Source organism: Vicugna pacos, chromosome 11 (genome assembly GCF_048564905.1).
Source record: "Vicugna pacos chromosome 11, VicPac4, whole genome shotgun sequence".
Lineage (NCBI taxonomy): Eukaryota > Metazoa > Chordata > Mammalia > Artiodactyla > Camelidae > Vicugna > Vicugna pacos.
The window spans coordinates 30210673-30232713 of record NC_132997.1 but is presented as its reverse complement, the minus strand read 5'-3'; the positions used below and the strand labels follow the sequence as shown (position 1 = coordinate 30232713).

Below are 22041 nucleotides of genomic sequence, written 5' to 3'. Positions count from 1 at the left end.
TTCTTGTGAATAATGCTGCTGTGAACATCAGAGTTACAAGTATCTGTCCAAGTCCCTGCTTTCTCTCCTTTGGGGGTCTACACCCAGAAGTGAAATTGCTGTGTCATATGGTAATTCTAACACCCATTTTTTCCCCTCGAAAGTAACTGTGCAGGGAGAGTGTGCATCTTCAATATCATAATGTCATCACATATACATTTTCTTGGAATAGTGTTCTATCATTAAAGCACAGCAAAGACTCTGGAAAGAATATTTGACTGTTCCCTGCAGTGAGAGCGGGTTTGCCACACAGAGAAACTGCACAGCGGGTGAAACGTGACAGTGCTGTTAGCGCTTGAACCCTAAAATTAGAGTCTGGCCAAAGTGCTTCTTCGGAAACCCTTTCAAGAGATCCAGTTAGGAAGTTTTGCAGCTATTACTCCGTCATGACTTGCTTGGAAATTTAGAATCAAAAAACCTGAGTTTCAGCCCTGCCCTGCCCGTTACTAACAGTAAGTTACCTAATCCTCCAGGCTCGAATTTTACCATGAGTGAAATAACAAATGCCCCCCATACATTCATGAGAAAAGAGCAACCCAAATGACAGAATTCTGGGAACTTCAGAAAAAAAAAAAGAGGATCATCTGAATTATCGTAATAACTGGCACCCCATGAAGCACTGGGGCATATTTAGCTGACCCGAATGGTGGTAAAGTGGACCCACTTTACCTTCCTTTGTCCTTCGTCAAAGGAAGCTAACTGGAACTTAAAAAAAAAAAGGTTAGTGAAAATACCAAGGACTGAGCCCAGGACTCTGCGCATGCTAGGCACGTGCTCCACCACTGAGCCACGCGCCCTGAAGTTACTTACAGGGCGATGTGCAGCCATACTTGTTCATTCCCATTTGGAGAAGCAAAATCTTTGAGTAAGAAGTGGAATTCCAGGGACATTTGACGAGTGCTAGGAAAGCTGCTGTTGGGGTTTCACAGCTGGGCGGTCAAGGAGACAGTTTTCCATGGATAAGATACAGGCACAGAGGAAGAAAACCCTAAGCCAAGATTGTTTTAAAAAAAAAAACACTGTTGGTAAAAATAGGTGGTGAGTCCTATACTGTACGTGGGCATTCCATCCAGGCAGGACTGATGTGAGTTTTTAGGAAAACCTGTAGGTAGAATACACACTCAAACCTACTGCACATGGTCATTTCTGGCTTAAAGTACTTACCAGGCGTGGCAAAGAGGTGAGAGTCGCTGTTAAGATGTTAGTACCGAATTATGAAATTTATACTGAATAATAAACTGACACAGCTTTCTTGCCTTAGAAGAACCAAGCAATAAAGTTACTTTTAGATCTTGCAACCTACACTCTTCTCTTTTGTGTCTTCAGAATGTCTTTGCTGTTGATTCTCCAGAGGGGAAGACAGTATAAGGCAAGACTACTGATTTTTTTTTTCACATAGACTGGTAAATTAGTTTTGAATGGGATGTATTCTTCCTTTATTCCTCCCTCTTCAATCCCTGAAGTTGATCACGTGGTGAGGAAAAAGAATACCTGTTTGGGACAATGACAGAACTCAGGTGACATAATCCATCACTTGTATTTACAAGACAGAAGGCACAGTGCTATGCACGTCATAGCAGCTACAGAAAAAAATGGGATGGCAGTTCTTCTTCTGAAGAACTTCTGGAAATTAAGACCCATTTCCAGGGCTCTCAGTTGATAGATCTATATTTCTCCATTCTAGACAGTTCACAAACAGCCTAGAAAATAGAAAGAACTTTACTATGCAAGAGAGATGACAGTTCTAATTAGAGGGGAAAAGACGAATATGTGCATGATGTGAAGAGTATCCATTTGAGGAATATGTTTTTGTTTATTTTTGTTTTTTTAATTGAAGTACAGTCAGTTACAATGTGTCGATTTCTGGTGCACAGCACAGTGTCCCAGTCATGCATATATATATTTCATACTCTTTTTTATTAAAGGTTATTACAAGATATTGAACATAGTTCCTTGTGCTATACAGAAGAAACTTCTCAAATCTATTTTTATATATAGTGGCTAACATTTGTAAATCTCAAACTCCCAAATTTATGCCTTCCCACTCCGTTTCTCTGGTAACCATAAGATTGTTTACTATGTCTGTGAGTCCGTTTTGTAGATGAGTTCATAGTGCTTGAGGAATGTGTTTTTTTCCCTGTTCTCTTTCCCTATAAATGGTGTCTTTCACTAATTCTCAGGCATCTGGTTAGGGAACCGGTAAGCAGAGGTGGCACTTGAGGTGAATATTGTTGGCACGCAACCATTTCCCATCATACACACCTCCTTGGCTAAACCAGTCCCCAGTGGCCAAGGGTGTGTCTTATTTTTGAAGATGTCCATTATATGCCTGACTTGAATTGATCCTATTTTAGGAAGCTCCCACACACCTGCAAGTGCATTGGCCCCAGGGATGAATGTTCTAATGTCATTTCTCTTTCTTAAGAATCAGCCATGGTGGGTGAGATGCTCACCTGATAGCTGCCTTCCAGGTGTGAAGAGCTCAGCGTGCGGGGTTGCCTGAGTTGGGCGTGGTGGAGGGCAAGCTCAGGGTTCCAAGCCAGGTTTCCAACAATGAACCGAGGCACAGCTGCCCAGTAGAGACGGTGCTGTCTGCATTCTGTCAGGAAACCCTCACTGTCTCTGAGACCCAATCATTGGCCTGCAGCTGAGGTCCAGAGGTGGTGCTCTAGGTGGGGCCAGAAACAAGCCAGGAGAGGTTATGCTGAGGGGCAAGTGCCCTTGGACAGTGCTTTATCGTACATTTCCTGGCCATCTATTCCTTTGACTCGATGACCTCAGGTTCTTGGCTGATGCTGTTAATGTCTGGAGTAGAAAGTCGTGCAGTATGAGCAGCAAGAGCAGAAGCAGGGCTATAAAATCTTTGCTTTTACTTTAGGTTGCTGGTACCTGATTCTTAGGGCTGTTGGAGGGAGGGAGGGCGGGAGGGAAAGGGGAGTACCTTCCAGAAATCACATAGAGTAAGTCAAGTGGCTGAGCTCACCTGCTCCTGGATGTCGCCTTGGGGCTTTGCTGACTAAACTACTCTATCACAGTGGCTTGACTTTTAAGAAAAATACGGACGAAGATCCAGAAGCTTATATTATTCAATAGACCCAGATGTTTAAAATACCTTGCTTATTTAAGGTCCTTTACAATTCACAGAGGGGCTTTAAAACATCTTCCCTGTATTCCTCAGATTTCTAGAATCTAGAAACACCCTGTCTTGTTTATCAGATATTTCAGCAATTGGTTTTCCAACAAAATGTCTGCATTTTCCCCCCTATTAGTGTATGTTTGGGACTACTTTTACAGGTTGCATAGTGTTATACTTCCAAACAGAGTCTACATCTTCTTTTCAATAAGGTGGCACTCCTGGGCGGCATCTATACTATAAAGTCACACAGCTGTCTCAGAACTTTACTCACGGACCAGCTGCATCAAAAGGACAGAGTTGGCCATAAGTCAGCTGTTTACAAAGTGCATTCTGTGTTCCCGTGGGGCCTGTACATTTCCTGCGTTGCTCTGAAGTCAGCACAAGCTGGGTAGAGACAAGCACTTTGACATCTCAGGACTTAGAAAATATCTCAGATGCAGGTGGGGAGCAAATCTGGATACCAGGCACTAGGCTGTACCTCCCTTCATCCCTTCCCTTCTGCAACCCAAGTTTTATTATTAGATGAGTTTAGGTACCAGAGAGCCTTAGAATGAGAGCTTGTCAGAATACCCTTCTTTCATCATGGAAATCTACTCCCGGAGGGCCCTATGGGGACCCCTACCACTCCCACCATCTGAATTCCACAGGTAAACGCCACTTAGGCTCAAGGTAGGACCACAGTACACTAATATTGAGTTCTGATTCCAAATATGTGACAGTTCTATGTCTCTCGAATTAGTTTACATGGTGAACTGAGGAAATGATTATATAATTTTTACAAGTTTGAGCTCTTGTTGCATGAAATAGCACTTTAGTAACAGGATGCCATATCAGAAGGCACACAAATGTGAAATATTCTGGTATGGCCATTATGAAGAAGTCCACAAATGATAAATGCTGGAGAGGGTGTGGAGAAAAGGGAATCCTTGTGCACTGTTGGTGGGAATGAAGTTTGGTGCAGCCATTATGCAGAACAGTATAGAGAGTCCTTAAAAAACTGAAAATAGACTTACCCTATGATCCAGCAATCCCACTCTTGGGCATATAGCTGGAGAAAATTCTAATTTGAAAAGACATGTATACCCCAATGTTCACAGCAGCACTAGTTACAATAGCCAAGACATGGAAACAACCTAAATGTCCATCAACAGACAAGTGGTTAAAGAAGATGTGGTATATTTATGCGGTGAAATACTATTCAGCCATAAAAAGAATAAAATAATGCCATTTGCAGCAACATGGATGGACCTAGAAATTGTCATACTGAGTGAAATAAGTCAGACAGAGAAAGACAAATATCATATAGTATCACTCATATGTGGAATCTAAAAAAATATATAAGTGAACTTATTTATAAAACAGAAACAGACTCACAGACACAGAACGCAAACTAATGTTTACCAGAGGGGAAAGGGGAGAGGTGAAGGGATAAGCTGGGAGTGTGGGGTTAGCAGATACTGACTACTGTATGTAAAATAGATAAACAGCAAGGTCCTGCTGCACAGCACAGGGGGCTATATTCAGTATCTTTAAATATCCTATAATGAAAAAGAATGCACATATATATGTGTAACAGAATTGCTGTGCTGTACACCAGAAGCCAACACCACATTGTAAATCACCCATACTTCAATAGAAAAGATAAAAAATAAATAAAACAGACTCTCCGTCGCCCACGGAGAGAGCACAACCAGGTACCATGGTTGGTTTGTCAGCCCCAGCTAACTGCCGCGATAAGAGGCCCAAGGTATTTATTTGCCCCCCGAGGGTTTGTAATCTACGTTTGGAGGTTCTTCAGGAAGTGGTTAGACAGTTTAACAATATGGAACATGGCTTCGCTAAAAGCCGACCAGGACGGAATGCGGACTAGTCGCCGACCCGGCAGCTGGAGCAGAGGGGCCGTCACCGTCTGCTCCCGCCTGCCGCCTCCCCAGCGCCACGCTCAGCCTCTTCCTGCTTCAACAGCCGCCGCAGTCTCTCCCACTAATTTTCACACACGCTCTTCCCTCCTCTAGAAGAGGGCTTCCGAAACTTGAGTGTGCGCAGGAATCACTTACTGAAGTGCCAAATCGGACGCGGTGCAGCCTGGGGCGTGGCCCGAGAGCCTGGGTTTCTCCCAGCTGGAGCTCCCCGTGCGAGGAGCGGTTGGGCCTGGGGCGTCCGGCCTGGCCCGTCCTGGTTTCTGGACCCACGGATTTTATAGACTGCCACCGAAAAAGTAAAACTAATAACCACATCAAGAACAAAACAGTAAATGCTTTCAGGAAAGTACCAATCAGCTTGCCCACTTTTCATTGCCAGTTAATTGGTCAAGAAGGGGCATTGCAGAGGAGGGTGTAGCTCAGCGGCAGAGCGCATGCATGCATGAGGTCCTGGGTTCAACCCTCTGCACCTCCATTAAACAATAAATAAATAGTAGTTCGTATCTCCATATCTTAAACTCCCAATCTATCCTTTCCCACCCCCTTACCCCCGGTAACCGTGCAGACACTAACTACTATATATAAAATAAATGATGAGTTTCTCCTGTATAGCACAGGGAACTGTATTCAATATCTTGTAGTAACCTATAATGAAAAAGAGTATGCAAGTGAATACATATGTATGTATGTGACTGAAACATTATGCTGCACACCAGAAACTGACACATTGTGAACTGACTATATGTCAATAAAAAATAATGCAAATTAAAATAAAGAAATAAATAAACCTAATTACTCCCCCCTCCAAAAAAAAAGGACATTAAACATACACATGGCAGCTGTATCATAAAGAAAGGTTATTTATATCCTAAAAAAGTAGGAAGGGCATAGTTTCAGAAAAGAGGACAATCTTTTGAATTGAATAAACTTAACTTTGTGGAAGAACTCACTACCTTGATTTCATTTTTAAAATGTTGTCTTAGACTTGGGGGCACTAAAAGTGTTTAGGAAAAATTGGCCTGCCTGAAACTTACTGAGTCTCTCAAGTCTGAAGTCTAGAGTCAGCTTTTCCAAGAAGTCTTTTGTGATCCCCGAGGTGGGGTTGGATGTCCCTCCTCTGTGTCCCTGAGAGCCCTGTGTGTGACTCTGTCACAATGCTCATCACCTCCACTGTCATTGCTTGTTTACCTGTCTGGAGCTCCCTGTCGTCCTAGAGTGTCTTTTATGTTCCTCTGTGTCCCCAAGCCTCAAGCACTGCAGGTGCACAGAAAAGACACAGTAACTGAACGAATCCCTGAAACACCGCACCAGTCTTACAGTCTTACTAGTGGATTCCATGTGTGGTATCAGATAGAATTAGACACATTTTTTTGAAGTGGTCTAAAATAGCGGTGTGTGTGAAATTATAGAGAATGTGTATATTAAGAATCTTTTTATGTGGTCCAGGATTTTTTTGAGTAGGCAGTGAAACACGTAGATCTTTGCCTGTTCCATACTTCGAACCTGACTGGTCCTTTCCAACTCTTGCTTTGAACAGGTTGAGTAATACTCTGTTTTGCTCACTGGCTGGTAACTTGAACAATTTGTTTTCCTGGCCTTCCAAATGAGCTACCATGAGCTTTCGAGAGTTCTTGTGAATTTTTAATCTGCTCTGATCCCCTGGGCTCTTGGCTTTGTTAACAGGAATGGATAGCAAACATGCATTTCTTATGAAAACACTTCTTAATTTCCTTCCACATCTTAGCCCGTCTATTGTGTTGGATAGACTTAGTTTTCTTTTTTAAAATGAACAGTTCATGCAGCCTACAGCTCAAAGTTAATCAGAAACATGTTAACCATAGGAATATATTGAGAATTAAGACAGACAACTATTAAATGTCAACTATTAAAATAAGAAATGGCTAGTAAATCACTTGGCTAAGAATCATGCTCAATAGTGAATTCAAGTTCCTCTTTTTTCAACAATGGTGATGTGATAATAACAACACACACACACATACACAGACACCTCTGTGGGCATACACACCACTGACTGGTGGTCATTTCTTGTGTAATATCACAGAAGCCTTTCATTTTTCTATGTTGTATATTTGTCTTAACATTTGAACTTATTACTATTATGTATTTTCTGTTCTAAGCAGAAAAAGCAATTCAGAATTTAACAAGAAGAAAGAAACTTTTATGAGAATTACTGACATTTGCCCGTAAGTATAGTCTTTCCTACGTGAGGAAGCAGGACACTGAGATGCCCTCAGCAGGAAAATTTCCCAGCAAAGAAAGGAATATTAGGGTTGTTTTTAATACTTTTAGCTGGTTGAAAATATCATCCCATAAAATATTTTTTAATGTTTACAAATCTTTTGGTACAATGACCTAAGAGTTTTTAAAGTAAAGTATACATACTTTGGTGGATTTAAAGCACTCTCAGTGATTTAGCAGAGAAAATTATATAAAAGAATCTTATTAAAATCCAGTCTGATAAGCTTTACAAACCAGCGTGGATATCTCTAACAACTTAACGAAGACATTAATTATACCTTGACCTCTTCAATAAAGTTTCAAGGGACCTATTAAAAAGAACATTTTTAAAAAAGATCCATTATACATCCCAATAAAGGAAAGTACTCCAAGACTAAATTCATGCATCTATAATTTTTTAATGTAGCAATTACTTGGTCTGTAGTCAAACATGGATGGGTCTGTATAATTGTGACCATGTTACGGTTCTTGACATGACAGCCCTGCACCCCTCTGCCCCTTCACAAAACCATGTCCACTGCGGGGCAATGGAGGGGCATTAAAGTTGTCATGCTTCATCTACAATTATGAGTATCTTACTATCTAGATATTTATCTGAATTTGAACCAAATCTCCTTCATTAAACTATTCATTCAAAAAATATTTCCTGAGTGCTGACTACATGCTGGGTACTGTCCTGGCACCTGGGATTCACCACAAACAGACCAAGAGTTGTTGCCTTCAGGGAGCTTACAGTCTAAATGTAGCAGACAATAAAAATAAACATAGTAAATGGGGAAATGATGTAGAATGTTGGAAGCTGTTAAGTGCAATGAGAAAGATAATGTTTAAGATCACATCATGCTGACTCTTTAGTGCCAATCCTGACTGGCAGAGAACCCATGAGTTCTGTAATAAAATTATTTTGGGGGGTATATTAATCTGCTAGGGTTGCAGTAACAAAGTACCATAGAGTGGCTGGCTTAAAAACAGAAATTGTCTCCTAGTTCTGGAGGCTGGAAGTCCAAGATCAAGGTGGTAGCAGCGTTTTGCAGACAGTTTGCTGACGGCCGCAGTCTCCCTGTGTCCTCCCATGACTTTTTCTCTAAGCACTCGTGGGAAGCTCTGGTGACTCTTGCCCTCCTTATAAGGACGCTAGTCCTATTAGATGAAGGCCCCACCCTTATGGCCTCATTTAACCTTAATTAGCTCCTTAAAGGCTCCGTCTCCAAATAGAGTCACATGGTGGGTTAGGGTTTCAACCAATGAATTTGGTGATGGAGGGTGGAAATCAATTCCACTCAGCACAGATGGCATTTGTGGTATGAAGGATACTAAAGTATGGGGCCCAGGGCAGAGTCCCTTCTTGTCTAGGCTTAGGGCAGTGTTGAGCTAAACTTCATTGAGAAGGTGAAATTTCAGCAAAGACAGGAAGGAGGTAAGGGAGTTATCCATGTGGCTTCTGAAGAAAAAGCATTTCAGGTAACAGAACAGCCCGTGCAAAGGTTAGGAATGTGCCTGGAATGTTTGGTAAACAGTAAAGAAGCCAGTATGTCTGCTGGATGGCGAAGTAGGAAGAGATGAAGTTATGGGGAGTGAGACCGTGAAGAGCTCTGTAGACCATTGTAAGGGCTTTGGTCTTACCTGAGAGAAAAGGGGAACCACTGCAGGCTTCTGAGCAGAGGTGTGACATGGTCTGATTTACCTATCCATATGGTCATGAGATGATTATTTTAACATATTCTGGCGACTTCAATGTGCAATTATCCACAAATACATTAACTGCATCTTTTAAAATCTTGATTTTAGAACCTCCTTTTAAAATCTAATTTTAGAGTCAGTTTATCTGGAGAGTTTCCTACTTACAAAGTTTTCCAGTATGTTACAAGCACATAAGTAAGTCTTCCTTCTAGATATCTATTACTTTTATTTAAGCTTTTTTTATTTTTTAATTTTTGGGGGTAATTAGGCTTATCTCTTTATTTTAATGGAGGTACTGGGATTGAGCCCAGGACCACAGGCATGCTAGGCATGTGTATTACCACTGAGCTACACCCACCGTCCCCTTCCTTTCCTTTATTCTCTCTTCTATTGCATGTACTTGATCACACATTATTTTGTGTGTTCATTTGAATATTTTAAACTAAGTTTTATCTAATATGTATACTTAATATCTCTGTTCTAAGATACTCTTGTACAAAGTCAATACTGTGACAGTTTGGTTAAAAATACTTTATAATTCAGATATGAAGAGACAAGAATAGTCACAAAAGACATTGCTTTGTAACTTTTACCAAAAAATACTACTTTGAGGGTCAGCTGTGTACCATTGTCATAGGAAGTCTGTTTCGTTCTCTCTGACTTTAGAGAAATAATGATCATCTACTATAGTCTACTCAAGAGAAACAGGAACTGACTTGTTACCTAACAGTTCAATGACTTCTTTTGTCCATTGGGAAAAAAAAAAAGTGTTTTTGAGATTAGTGCGTGAATCTTGATGTGTAAATAAGAGTAGGTTGGGTTATTGGTCAAACTGTGAAACATGTCAGGTTTGGCTTCCTCTTCCTCTTTGAGTTCGGGGAAATTCACCAAAGTATCTCCAGCACTTACCACACAGTACCCAGCACATAGTAGGTGTTCACTATTTGTTAAGTGAGTGACATCTCTTTCACTTACTTGCTGGGGACTTGTGTGTTGCACATGCCTGGAGTATTCGCCTTTTAAAGGAATGCCAGAGAATGGGGGCAACCTCTGCACAAAGGTATGAACTTCAGGTGTCGGGGCGGGGTATCTTAAAGTACCAGATTTTCCTGAGAGTCCCTTCAAATCACATCACAGGGTGCCTATTTAGTTGGCTTGTCACTGGGTCCAATGGGCGTTTGAGGTATTAAAAGCTGCGTTTGGTATACAGCCGTAGGATACAATATCCTAAATTATTTTTATTTCTTGAATCTTATGCAAAAATGACTGTAGTTGTTGGTTCTAAAGCAGTTCCTGGCTCTTTGTAGACCAATGCCTATACAATTGACTCTTGAACAACAGGGGTTTGACCCATATCGCTCCAAAATTTCTTCACTAAATCTGTATTACAGTAACACCATCCGAGGCTGGTTGAATCCACAGACGGAGGGCTGATTATAAAGTTATATGCAGGGTTTTCGACTAGCGAGGATAGGTGCCTCTAAAAATTCCCCCTTGTTCAAGGATCAGCAGTGCTTTTTATTAGGTGGGACTGAACCCCAGACCCTCAGACTTCAAAGTTCGGGCTCCTTCCCAATACCTCTGACATTCCACCGCCAGGCCTGCCACAGTGACTGGATGGTGAGGAGGGGTGTCCTCTGAAATGCCGAACTGCTGCATCAGCAGCCTGTCAGCCATGTGCTGGGCCTGGCATTCAGAGATGCAACTAAAACATCCTTCTGTTGAACACACGGTTCCCACACCCGGGCGGCACGGCTGTTTTAGGGCATGCAACGTTGACAGCGCGCGCTGCTTGCAGCTCGGTTTGAAGAGGGTTAGGCTGAAACATACCCCTTCGCGCTGAATTAATTCTGGGGTGGCATCGTAAACCTCTTTGTTTTCTGAGAGATGCCTACGACAACCTTAGTAAGATCATGTTTTTCCAGGCCCCCGAGGAAGGGCACTGTTCCTCGTGGATGATCCCCCTCCCTGTCCCGCCCCTTCCCCTATTCTTTCTACCCCCACCCTCGGCACCCACACAGGAGGACGGGATGACAGTCCGGGTCGGGGAGGAACGCTGTGCATGTGCTCCGTGCGCTGCAGACAGAGCTCGCACGGCTCGAGAGTGACGCAGGCGGGTTCGCGGAGCGCTGGGGAGGGAGGCCCCGCCCAGCGGCCCGGCCCGCCCTCTCCCCTTCCCCATTGGCTCGTCAGCCCCTCGCGTCACGCCTGCGACGCTGGCGCGGCCCCGCCGGTGAGGGGCGGGGCTCGGGGCGCGTGAGGCGGGCCAGCGCGCAGGCGCAGGCGAGCGGGCCTGGGGCGACGGGGGGAGGGAGGGGTGGTGTTCCCGGTTTCCCGGGTTACCTGAGGGGGCGGGGGTGGGGAGCTCGCAGCGGCTGTGGTATCGGCGGCGGCGGCTCGGGGTTCTCCGGATGAGGCGGGACGCGCGGCGGCGGCCAGCGAGCAGGTAAGGGCTGCCGCGGGGTCCGGCGATGCCGACAGAGGGCTGGGGTCCCCGACCCGTCGGTGGCCGAGGGGGAAGGCGGTTTGGGCGTGGGGGGGGTCGCGGCGGCCGGGCTGAGGGCGCAGGGGACCCGGCCCGACGCGCCGGCCCGGGGTTTCTCTCCGGCTCTGGGGCCCCGGGATGTCTCCCCGCCGCTCCGTGCCGCCTGTGGCAGCAGCTGAGCCGCGGCGGGAGCTCCCCGGCCGCTCCGGACCTTCGCGGCGGCCGCGCGGCCCCCGGCCACTAACTTTATCCCCCGGCGCTCGGAGGCCGGAGGGCGAGCGGGCTGGCGGCGACCTGCCGCAGTCTGGACCGTGTTTCTTATCCTGCGCCCCGGCCAGGCCCACGCTGGCAGGCTGACGGCTGGAGTTGACAGTTCGCGCCGCCCTCCGCAGGTCGCCCCCTGCGATCTGGCCCTGCGGCTGCTCGCCCGCCCGCCCTCTCTCCCATCATCTCCCCCGGGCGCCTTGGTCCGCTGCTTTTCTCCTGCCGGCGACACCCTTCGCCCGGGGCAGAGACTCTCCGGAGGCTCCATTGAGACATCTGCCGCCTGCCCCGGGCATCCTTGGAGCCTTGGCTGAGCTGCCCTTTCGCCTCTGGTGGGATTAAACTGTGCGGGAAATGCTCCAGGAAGACCCGGCACCTCAGTGTGGAGGCCAGCGGGTTGCTTAGTGGCGGAGGGGGTAGGCACAGAGGCTTCAGAAAACGCTCCCTAGCTCTCGTTCTTACCAGTTTAAGCAAAACAAAACATTCCCTATATGCCCAGCAGACCATACACACCCAGTGACAGCACTTGGTCGGTGATGAGGTTGTATTAAGCAGACAGAACATTTTGAGGGAGTTGAATCTTGCGTTGAATACTTTGGTGTTGAATTCAGACCAGTGTTCCCTCGAGTATTGAATTCACCTCGCACTTTCCCTAGGGTTTGTTTAGCAGATTGGTAGTACGAACTGAACTGGGCTTTTCTTCCTGGTGATCCTTGGCTGCTCTGCTCTGTTACTTTAAGTTTCCACACCCAGAAACCTTATGCTAGTAAAGATGTTGACTCTGAGCTTTCATTTTATAGAAGTAGTTAATTCATTTGGAGTATCTGTTTTAAAGAGCTTTGTAAGTAGCCAGCAACTTTTTTTTCTCCTGATAGCTCTTTTCTGTTATCCACATTGTTACTGCAGAGATTGGAGAATTTGGGGGAGTGTGGGTTTTTTGAGCATGAGCTGGCCGTTCTCCTTACTTGGCCCTGCAATAAACCTTTCTCTGCCAAAAAAAAAAAAAAAAATCGGAGAAGAGGGGGCGTAAGGAGAAAATGAGTTATTATATAATTTACATGAAAGCAATTTGTAAACTATAAAATTATATATAAACTTAGTATTTTTTGAGCCCTACTGTGTGCCAGACAGTTTTCTAAGCTGATAAATATCCCTTCCTACATGGAGCTTACATTCTAGTAGGGGAATCTCAGATAATAAACAAATAAAATATATGCTGTGTCAGATGGTGTTAAGGACCATAGAGAAAAAAGAAGAGAAGAGAGAGAGACTTGCAATTTTAACTATAGGTAGCCAAGGAGGACTTCCTGGAGAAGGTGACAGTTGATTCCAAGACCAGAAGGAAGCGAGAGGGTAATCCATGCACCTCTTTGAGGGTAGAGTGTTTAAGCAGAAGGAAAGGCACTTGCCAAAAGCTTGGAGGCAGGAGTGTATGGGGCATGTTTAAGGAGGGCAGGGAGGGTGGTTTGGCAGCAGTGAGTGAGCAAAGTAAGAGGGGTAGAAATGAGGGTGAGAGGTAAGTGGGAATGGAAGTCAGATTGTATAAGGCTTTGAGGCCTTTGTAAGGACTTGGGTTCCCACTTGGCGGGTGGAGGGGGAAGGGGGCGCATCCTTTTGAATAGAGAAGGGATATATTAGACTTGCCTTTAAAAAGGGTCACTCTGGTGGCTGGATGGAGAATAGACTGTGTCTGAGGTTGGGTGAGGCCTTGGGCAGAAGTAGGAATGTCAGTTCCAGGACTCTTGCCATAATCCAGGCCAGAGATGATGTGGTATGGACCAGAGTGGAATTGTTGGAGAGACTTAAAGAACACCCCAAGTTTTTGTCCTGAGCAAGTGGAAAGATGGAGTAGGCATGTACTGAGATAGTTTATGAGAGGAGCAGTTTGGTAGGAGAAGGTGAGGAGTTGGTTAGAAAACAATGAAATGAGACTCCACTTGGAGATTAGTAGTAGTAGATGCTAGTAACTTTGTATTGAAGACACTTTTCATGTTATCTTGATTATAGCAGGGGCTTAATATTTTCAACCATGAACTGCCAACTTTTTTCATGCTCCTTTGTTTTTTGGACCCTCCTAGTCATCTTTTTTCACCCCATGTACTTTTGTTTTTCTTTGCTTGCACTGAGAGAATCTTTTTGTTAGTTTCCGTTGTAGAGAAAGCCCTGTAATCCAGAATTTCAGAGTATCTTTTTAGTTTGTTGCTGTTTTTAACTTGAACACCTTCATCTGATTAATCTTTTTCTGAATAATGTTTAGATGCCTGGCTTAAGTTCAAGAATTTTTTTTAAGCCTCAGAAATCTTGTTATCAAATATAGCTTCACTTGGCCATTTGTGAAATTACAATGGAAATGACCTGCATTTTTAATACTTCGCTAATAGTAATATAGAGATTATCCTAATTCTTCTGTTTCATTAAAGATGGCTTGAAATAAATGGGCCATTACATGTTAAATGGGGATCTTTTTCATCAAATTATGCAGCATTTGGAGCCTAGAAGTTGACCTGTAAAACATGTATCAAAAATATATTAACAGAACCAGCATTTCTGTTTCTTCCTTCCTCTTCTAATAAACCTGCTTTTTTCCAAAATACCAAAAAAAAGATCTGCTCCTTACATTAAGAACTTAGGCAATAAGGTAATATTTTTAAATGAATTTTTAACCTGAATATAAATCTGTCAGATAAATAAGTATAAATGGATCTCAAGTCCATAGGGACACTATATTCTCATCAACGCCACTTTCTTTTGCTATTGCTTCTTATCAGTGTTCGTCCTTCTGCCTCTTAGCTCTGGCTTCGCTTTACAGTAATTGAGACATTTGGAAATTTTGAATGTTTTCCAGGTCTAACTTATGGGGAGGAAAAAACAACAACAAAGAAAAATCTTATCTAATAATATGAAAGAGTAACACATGAAGTGTAATCATCTTAATTAGCTGAGAAAGAAATCAATTTTCCAAGAGGCTAGTCATTATACCATTCAGATGTGATTCTTTGATGTTGAAACTCAGAACCAGGAAATAAGAGAACTTATAGCCACTTTAGATGGGTGGAGGAAACACATGAGTGATGAGGTAGATTACTACACAGACTTAGATCTGTTCAAACGACTACTGCTAGTAGTCTTTAAAAAGTAAAGAGAAGATTTTTGCCAGAAACCTAAAGAATTGCACATTTTAAATTAAAAAAACAGAGTGTGGGGAGATGAAGCCCAGAAACTGTACTTTGAACATCATGACACTGACTGATTCCTAGAAAAATTGTAGATCAGATTGCCAAACAGATGCTTTGTGATTTGTGATTAGAAAAGAAAGCATTGATTACTAAGATGTAAAATTGTTTTGTTAAGAACAAGTTCTAGTAAGCTAACCTCATGCACACTTTGCCAAAGATATAATATTAAATAAGCTTTGTAAGCACCTCACATCTTACAGAGTGCATTCCCATTTATTATTTCATTTAACCTTCACAACATCCCTGTGAAATGGGAGGAGGGCCTTAACAGTAGGAGTCCTGGGGAGACACAAAGGGGACAGATGTGGGAGATTTTAGAAAGAACTTGCTCAGATTTGGGAAAGCAGAGGAAGAATTCGAAGTGGGCCTTAAGGAGTCTAGGTTGTCAGGGTGAATGGTGATGCTGGTAGTCGATCTTAATTCTCAAAATACAAGTGGAGGAGTTGATAAGGAGATATGAAGTGCATCAGTTCACATCAGTTTGTTTAAAATAACTGCTTGTTTGAAATAGCTGTTTTATTTTCTTTGTTGGAACCGAATCTGGAATGAGTCACATATAATTAAAATTTTTTAAATATATAGGTCTGGAGCTCAGGAGAGAACCAAACAAAAAAGCTTGCATTCATTCAGTAAATATATTCCTTCAAATACTTTTGGTAAAGAAGGGAGGGCACTGGATGGAAGCTGGAGCAAGGACATGTGATCAGGGAAGGTTTGTTATTATTTTAAAGATGGAGGAGATAAGGATACTTTGTGGAGGAAGGGAAAGGGGCCATTCAGGAAGAGAGAAAATTGAAGTCACAAGAGAAAGAATTAGACTGAATCTCAGAGGAAATGGATGGGTTGGGGACAGGGGCACAGGTGAAAGGGTTATCCTGAAGAAAAGCAGTGATGCATCTTCCTTTTAAAAAAGGACAGGAAACGGAGTAGATACAGAGACAGATGTAGGTAAGTATCCAGGGTAGCATCATCTGTCGCTGGGAAGCTAAGGCTATCTGCCGAGACTGAGAGGAAGAGCATGCATTGGGGAATTTTTGAGGGGGAAAGAAAAGTTACCATTGTGATTGGAAAACGGACTTGAGCAGGCACGAGTGACTAATTGCTAAATAATGTTAAACACCCCTGCAATCACAAATGTAGAAAGAGGCTATCAGAATGGTTAAGCCTTTTTCTCCAGTAGCTCCCATAACAGCAGAAAGCAAATAGAGTGAACCTGGATGGGGATCGGAAGGGAAGGTATGATGGAGAACGTGGGCGGGGGGCCGGGAAGAGGGGGATGGTGTGAAGTCAGAAATTGAGGGTGGTAATGAGGTTGACTGAAGGGCTGAGTCATAGGGATCCTGCTTGATTCTGGAGGAAAGCCAAGACCAGACAGGGCTGATAAACGTGGACAACGAGGAGGATGAAGAGTCCCAGCAGGACGAGTGGAAGTGAAGGAGTACTCGAGACGGAAAAATGTGATGTGGGAGTCCTAAGTTGCAGATCCTGGAGTTGCAGCAGCTGCAGGTGATGGTAAGGGCCAAACTACGGCTGACGGCAGAGGGCAGCCAGGGTTAGTAGTGCTGGTTACGGCGGGAGTAGTAGTAACGAAAGCTACTGCTTACTGAGCTTACTGATGCTGGTCACTGGCCACTGGTCACCGCTGTTGCTTGCTGGTACTAGTCGCTGTGCCGGATGCTTCCCATAGGTTGTCATACTTATTTTCCACAACCGTCCTGGGAGGTGTCTGTGAGGAGCTCCATTTTACAGATGAGGAAACTGGGGCTCGGTGAGGCTATGCCATTTTCCCCAAGGCACACAGCTAGGAGGTATTGAGTCCTTCCAGCCCCAAAGCCCTTATGCCCAACTACTAAACCATGTCAGCCTTCTGCAGAGTAGGGACCACTGACGGAGAGGAAATCAGAGAGCTCCAGATCCTAGGATGTTGGGATTAGTTGCTCTTATGGATAGTGAAGCGCCCAGAATAATAGATCTTGTGTGGAGAGGAAGACAGGAGTTGTATGACCAAGTTCTCAGTAGATGGGGACGAATGACTCAGAGGTGACGGCTGTAAATATGGCTATCATATAGCCTTAAGAGTGGGCGAAATGAAATAGTAATAATGTACAAGTCACCCTGGGGAACCAGGAGAGTACTGCTTGTCTTGTGTGTAGTGATTTATGAAAGGGGGTTGAAGCGGTCCTCCTGGGTGAAGATGGAGGATGGAGGGAAGTTTCTTAGCAACAGAACTAGGGATCCTAATGGTACGGAGTAAAGGCTCATGGAGGGAGGAGGACTCCTCTAGTTGTGCAGGGAAAATCAGAAAGAATGGTAGCAGGCAAGGTGACTGTATAATGTATTGACTGAACAGGTGTTATTTCAGAAAGAAAAAGAATATCGTTAATAGTTACTCTGGGACAACAAGCAAACCAGGACTGCCCTGGGCAGATGGAAATGTTTAGTCATATTGGTGATTGGTACTGGAGGACCCTCACCCTAGAAGGGAGTTGTGGATATTGAGAATGAGTGAATTGAGCCATCAGTTAGAGGGTCTTGAATGGGGCTTACTGGCCTAAGATAATTCTCTAGCCCCTTAACGCTGCCCTGCCCTGCCCTGTTCCAGGTATGTCTTGCTCTATGAGGGTCTGGAAATTTGGAAGAAGTTCTGAATTCATCTCTAGGTAAAAATTTGGAAGCCATTAGCAAAAAGGTGGCACTTGAAACCTTAGAAGTGGATGAGATTTTCCTAGAACACAAGGGAAGGGAAGTGAGGAGGAGAGAAGAATGAAGGAGCTGGCCAGGAAGCAGCCATCCAGGGAGACACAAGGAGAGGCCAGAGGGGCAGGAGGAAAACCAAAAGAGATTTGGCATCTTCCAAGTCAAGAGAGAAGAGAGGTTTAAGGAATGAAGGATTGATAGTCTCATATGCCCCATGCTCCTCAGGTCAAATGAGATAAGGACTGGAACGTGCCTATTGGACTGGCTTTGGCAGTTAGGAGGTTATTGTTGGTCTTGACCTGGGCGGTTTCCGTAGAGCCGTGTGGGCAAATGTCAGACTGCAGGGCACCGAGAGGCGAGGGGAGGTGAGAAGACTGTTTCCAGTGCAGGTTACCCTTGAGTAATCTCGAAAGAGGAAGGTGTCAACAGGATTTTTTTCTTCTTCTTTTTAAAAGTAGGCAGTAGAGAAGCCCCTGGAGATGAGGGGTTAAAAACAGAGGGGATGGAAGTCCAAGCAGTGCCTCCTGATAACGTCTAGTGGTAATCTTGTGTGATCAAAGGAGTGAAAGTAAGGAGAAGATACATTTTAAATCAAGTAAGACAAACTTCATAGTAACTAATTTGTCAGAGGCTGGGGTGGTTGGGGAGTGTTTATTGAAAAGATGGAATTCCTAATTTGGGGAAAGTACTGGAAAGTGACATCTGGGTTGTGGACTAGCTCTGGGGTTCTGTTCCTTCCTCTACTTTTACACCTGTTTTGAGGGGAGTAGTTTAACCACTTTCCACACGTGAAGTTGTTGTTGGGATGGTCTTACTCTTTTCTAGGGATATGTTCTTACACTTCACTCCTCTCTCTTTTAAGTTACCTGTGTCTTTGTACATTGAAAATATTTTCTGGTTAAGTATATTTAAATTTTCTGTTGTAGCACTTGATTCTTGGCTGAAATCGCTGTTTTTAGTAATTTTTATTTAGCAAAAGTGAAATCAAATGTATATGCTGGTTTTATATTATGAACTTTTAAGGAGCAATAATAGTAATTTTTTTCCTTTCTCTTCCCTCTTTAAAATCACTGTGGTCAAAATGTGATTTGCTGCAATGGAATTCTTATTAGTTTTGTAGCTCACTTGTCTTAATTTCCTAGGTAGAAGAATAATAGTCATAATTGCATATATATTATTGCAAAGCATAATTATTGTACTAAGTTTGGATGACTGTAAAATTAAAACAATGGTGAGAAGGATTTCCTCTTTTATTATAACAATGTGCTTTATTTGAAAGGGCAACCAAACATATCTATCAGTTCATAAAATGCATTCATTGTTATTGCTCCCGGATATTCATTCATTGAAGTACAAAATTCAGTGTATTCTAGCCAATGATAAAAGGAGGTTTTGCTGGTGTGACTTGTAGGACAGCTGTCTATATCCATCAGCTCACTCTTACACTATTCTAATATTTGCTCATCTGGACCTTTAATGCACTGTGACTTAGAGTTTTCTAGAGATTAAAGTCCTTTGCCATTTCCTGAATTTCCTCTTAATGAGGCTTCCAAAGACAGTAATGCTGATAACTTGTTTTCCCCTCTTAGCTTTATTTAAATATTTTGGAGAATATTTCTAAAGCCATACATTCCATACTACTGAAATATATTTATTTTTTCTACACCTTATTTTTAAAGAATAAAATCCCAGTAGTTTTGACACAACCTGGTTATGCACAATTTAAGGAAACATTTAGAATGTGTAATTTTAGTCCTAAATTAATCTTGGTGCCATTACTATATGACTATCACTGTATTGCTATTTTCTGACTGCTGTGCTGCACATAGCCTAAAAAATATTTAGAGATCATCTAGCTTTGTTTTTGTTTTTTTTTTAAATATGTCTAAGAAGAATGGGGATCAGAAAGGCTACACACTTTGCCTGAGATTCTGAAGAGTTCGAGGCAAAACAGAAAGCCAGAGTCTTGACTTTTGGTCTAATATTCTTTGTCCTATACCACCAACTTCTTGAACATTTTAACACATTTTAAGAAAGTAACCCCATAACCGAAAGATGCCTTAAACACCATGGAAAATGGTAGTGTTTGATTTCTAGTGTGTAATTCACTTGTAACTCGAACCCTTTTTCTTTGCACTTGTCTACATTTAGATCACAGGAATAGAAACTAAATGGTGATGATACCAGTGCGGTAGGGAAAAAAAACATGAAGTGTAGGTTGAATTTGAAGTGCATTTGCTCAGAAAGTATTTGACATATATTCCATTTCTGTTTCTGTTCTTCATCACTCCCAGCCCCAGTGCCCTTCTCCCCTGCTGTCTGCCCGTCTTCCTGGCTGGTGAGACAGAACAGACTAAGCGACAGGATCTCAGTTTGATTGCACTGCTGTTTTTCTTGCTGTGGAATATTTTGTAACAGTAAACACAGTTGTCTCTACTTGCCTCAACTGCGTTTTTTTCTTTAGAAGGGGGGCTAATTTTCCTTGCCTGTAAGAATTACCCGGGAATGAAGACACTAGTACTGCCTGCACTTGCAAGGTGTCTTTAACTCTTGTAAATATCTGTGTTCGGTATTTCTAAATTTATTTTGCAGTATCTTCTACCTTGTACAAAATATATATTAAAAATTATCGATCATTATGATGTTGCTATATAAATTATTTTTTGTTATTTTTATTTCACATTTAGGATAGGGCTCCAAGGTTTTCAAATTTTCTTTAGGATGTATGGAAAACAATCACGTCTACTGTTGATTTTAAAGAACTTTGAAAGTGTATACTCTGAATTATATAATTTTTCTCACAGGGAATAAACAGCTAAGGTTTTACTGCTGACATTTTTTGGTTTTAATCTGAAAAAAGTTTGGTAAGATTTTTAGGCGTTTCTGTAGCACTTTCCTTAGTGCCTTGAATTCTTGCTGTGGAATGGAGAAAGGCTTTTGTAAATGTGCCTGTTTGTTTCTCAGTGCTTTAGCTGCGGGATATTTCCTAAAGGAATTTGAATAATAAAAAATTTTCAATCAAAGTTAGTATTAAGTGAATTGGTTTTTATTTGTTGAGCTCGTACCATTTGTGGCAAGGTGCTGGTTTTTTGATTTTTGTTTTTTAACTGAATAAGACCTGATTTTCCTTCTTAAGGAAAGTGTAGTCTAGCTTTGAAAGAAATGATATAATCCTGCAATACAATGTGGTGAGTCCTAAGATAAAGGCGTGTAGAAAAGTCATTGGGAATTAATGGGAATTTCTGTAGCAGCAGCAACATGATTAAAAGAAACAGTGAAATAGTGTTGAGAAAGGGTGCACCCGTAGGAGGAATTATGGGGTGGCCCAGTGTGTCACGAGCTGTGCTGAGAGGTTGAAAAGGGTAGGTGGTGGAGGGGATTCCTGAGCGTGATGATCAGGAGCTGGCACCGTATTCCCTAGGAGCTGCAGGGTCGTTTGTGATGTTGAGGAACGTGAGCGACATTTTTAGCAGTTGTAGAATTTGAACTGAATGGAAAATAGACCAGGCAACGTGACCAATGAAGGAGCTGTTGGTATTACAAGTGACAGAGGTGAGGGCCTGAGACTGCTTACACGTAAGGTCGTTAGCGGGGAGGGACCAGACCAAAGGTGATGGGCATGATCGCTGATAATTATTGACCTTCCTGCAGTCGCCAGGCACCAGGCTGTGCATTTTATATCAGCTGTCTCATTTAAAGCCGCAGCAACTTTAGGTGCTCTTAGGAATTCGGTTTTATAGATAAGAAGCTGAGAGTTGAAGAGAGGAAGTCAAGTACCCAAGGTCATAGAGTTCCAAGCAGCAGATGCAGATAGGAGCCAGCAAGCTGTCAAGAGGAAAAACTGACCCGGCCCCAGATGGAGTGCTATTCTGGTTTCTCTCTTGAGTGGCTGGGTAGAGGCCATTAACTGAAATAGGAAAGAGGAAGGAAGAGCTGGTTTGTTGGAGGGAGGAGTCAGTGTTTGTTTTAGAGAACAGAAATTTGTATGCAGAATTCAGAGAGATTGCCTGGGTCTGAATCGTGCCCCTGACACTTGTAGCTCTGTGACCCATGCTTCAGGGCCTGCCGTGTGACCAGTAGGGATGTATTTGTATTTATGAGATTGTTAGGAGGTTTAAATCAGCCACTACAGTAGAGTGCTTACAGAGGTGCCTGGTGTGGAGTGGTGATCATTGATGGTGTCAGCTGGGTCATCACCATCATCATTCTGTCAGAATATGGAGATCTGTTATGGAGATAGAGGAGCTACTCAGGGTGACACTTCTAGCACAGTTCCTCCTGGTAGGGATGTGAAGCCGCGGAAGGTGATTTCCCTGGTAGGGC

The 22041-nt window shown here is 43.1% G+C and overlaps 1 protein-coding gene and 1 long non-coding RNA gene across 7 annotated transcripts in view; both read left to right on the top strand.

Annotated features, from left to right (window-relative positions):
• The first annotated feature begins 11395 nt into the window (after positions 1-11395).
• LYST (lysosomal trafficking regulator) overlaps positions 11396-22041 on the top strand; it is a 149188-nt gene continuing 138542 nt past the window's right edge. For 5 of the 6 annotated variants that reach the window (XR_012077287.1, XR_012077288.1, XM_072971020.1 and 2 more), the window contains exon 1: positions 11408-11482. Coding sequence is in view for 3 of the 6 variants with exons in the window: in XM_072971020.1 (XP_072827121.1) it covers positions 11448-11482 (35 nt within the window). In the remaining 3 variants the exon portion in view is untranslated. Of the gene's footprint in view, positions 11483-22041 lie in introns of all 6 variants that reach the window. The other variant, XM_072971018.1, reaches the window with a different exon arrangement.
• LOC140699730 (uncharacterized) lies at positions 16325-20154 on the top strand. The gene is made up of 3 exons (XR_012077976.1): positions 16325-16533; positions 18174-18313; positions 20013-20154. It is a non-coding gene; the product is annotated as an uncharacterized lncRNA (long non-coding RNA).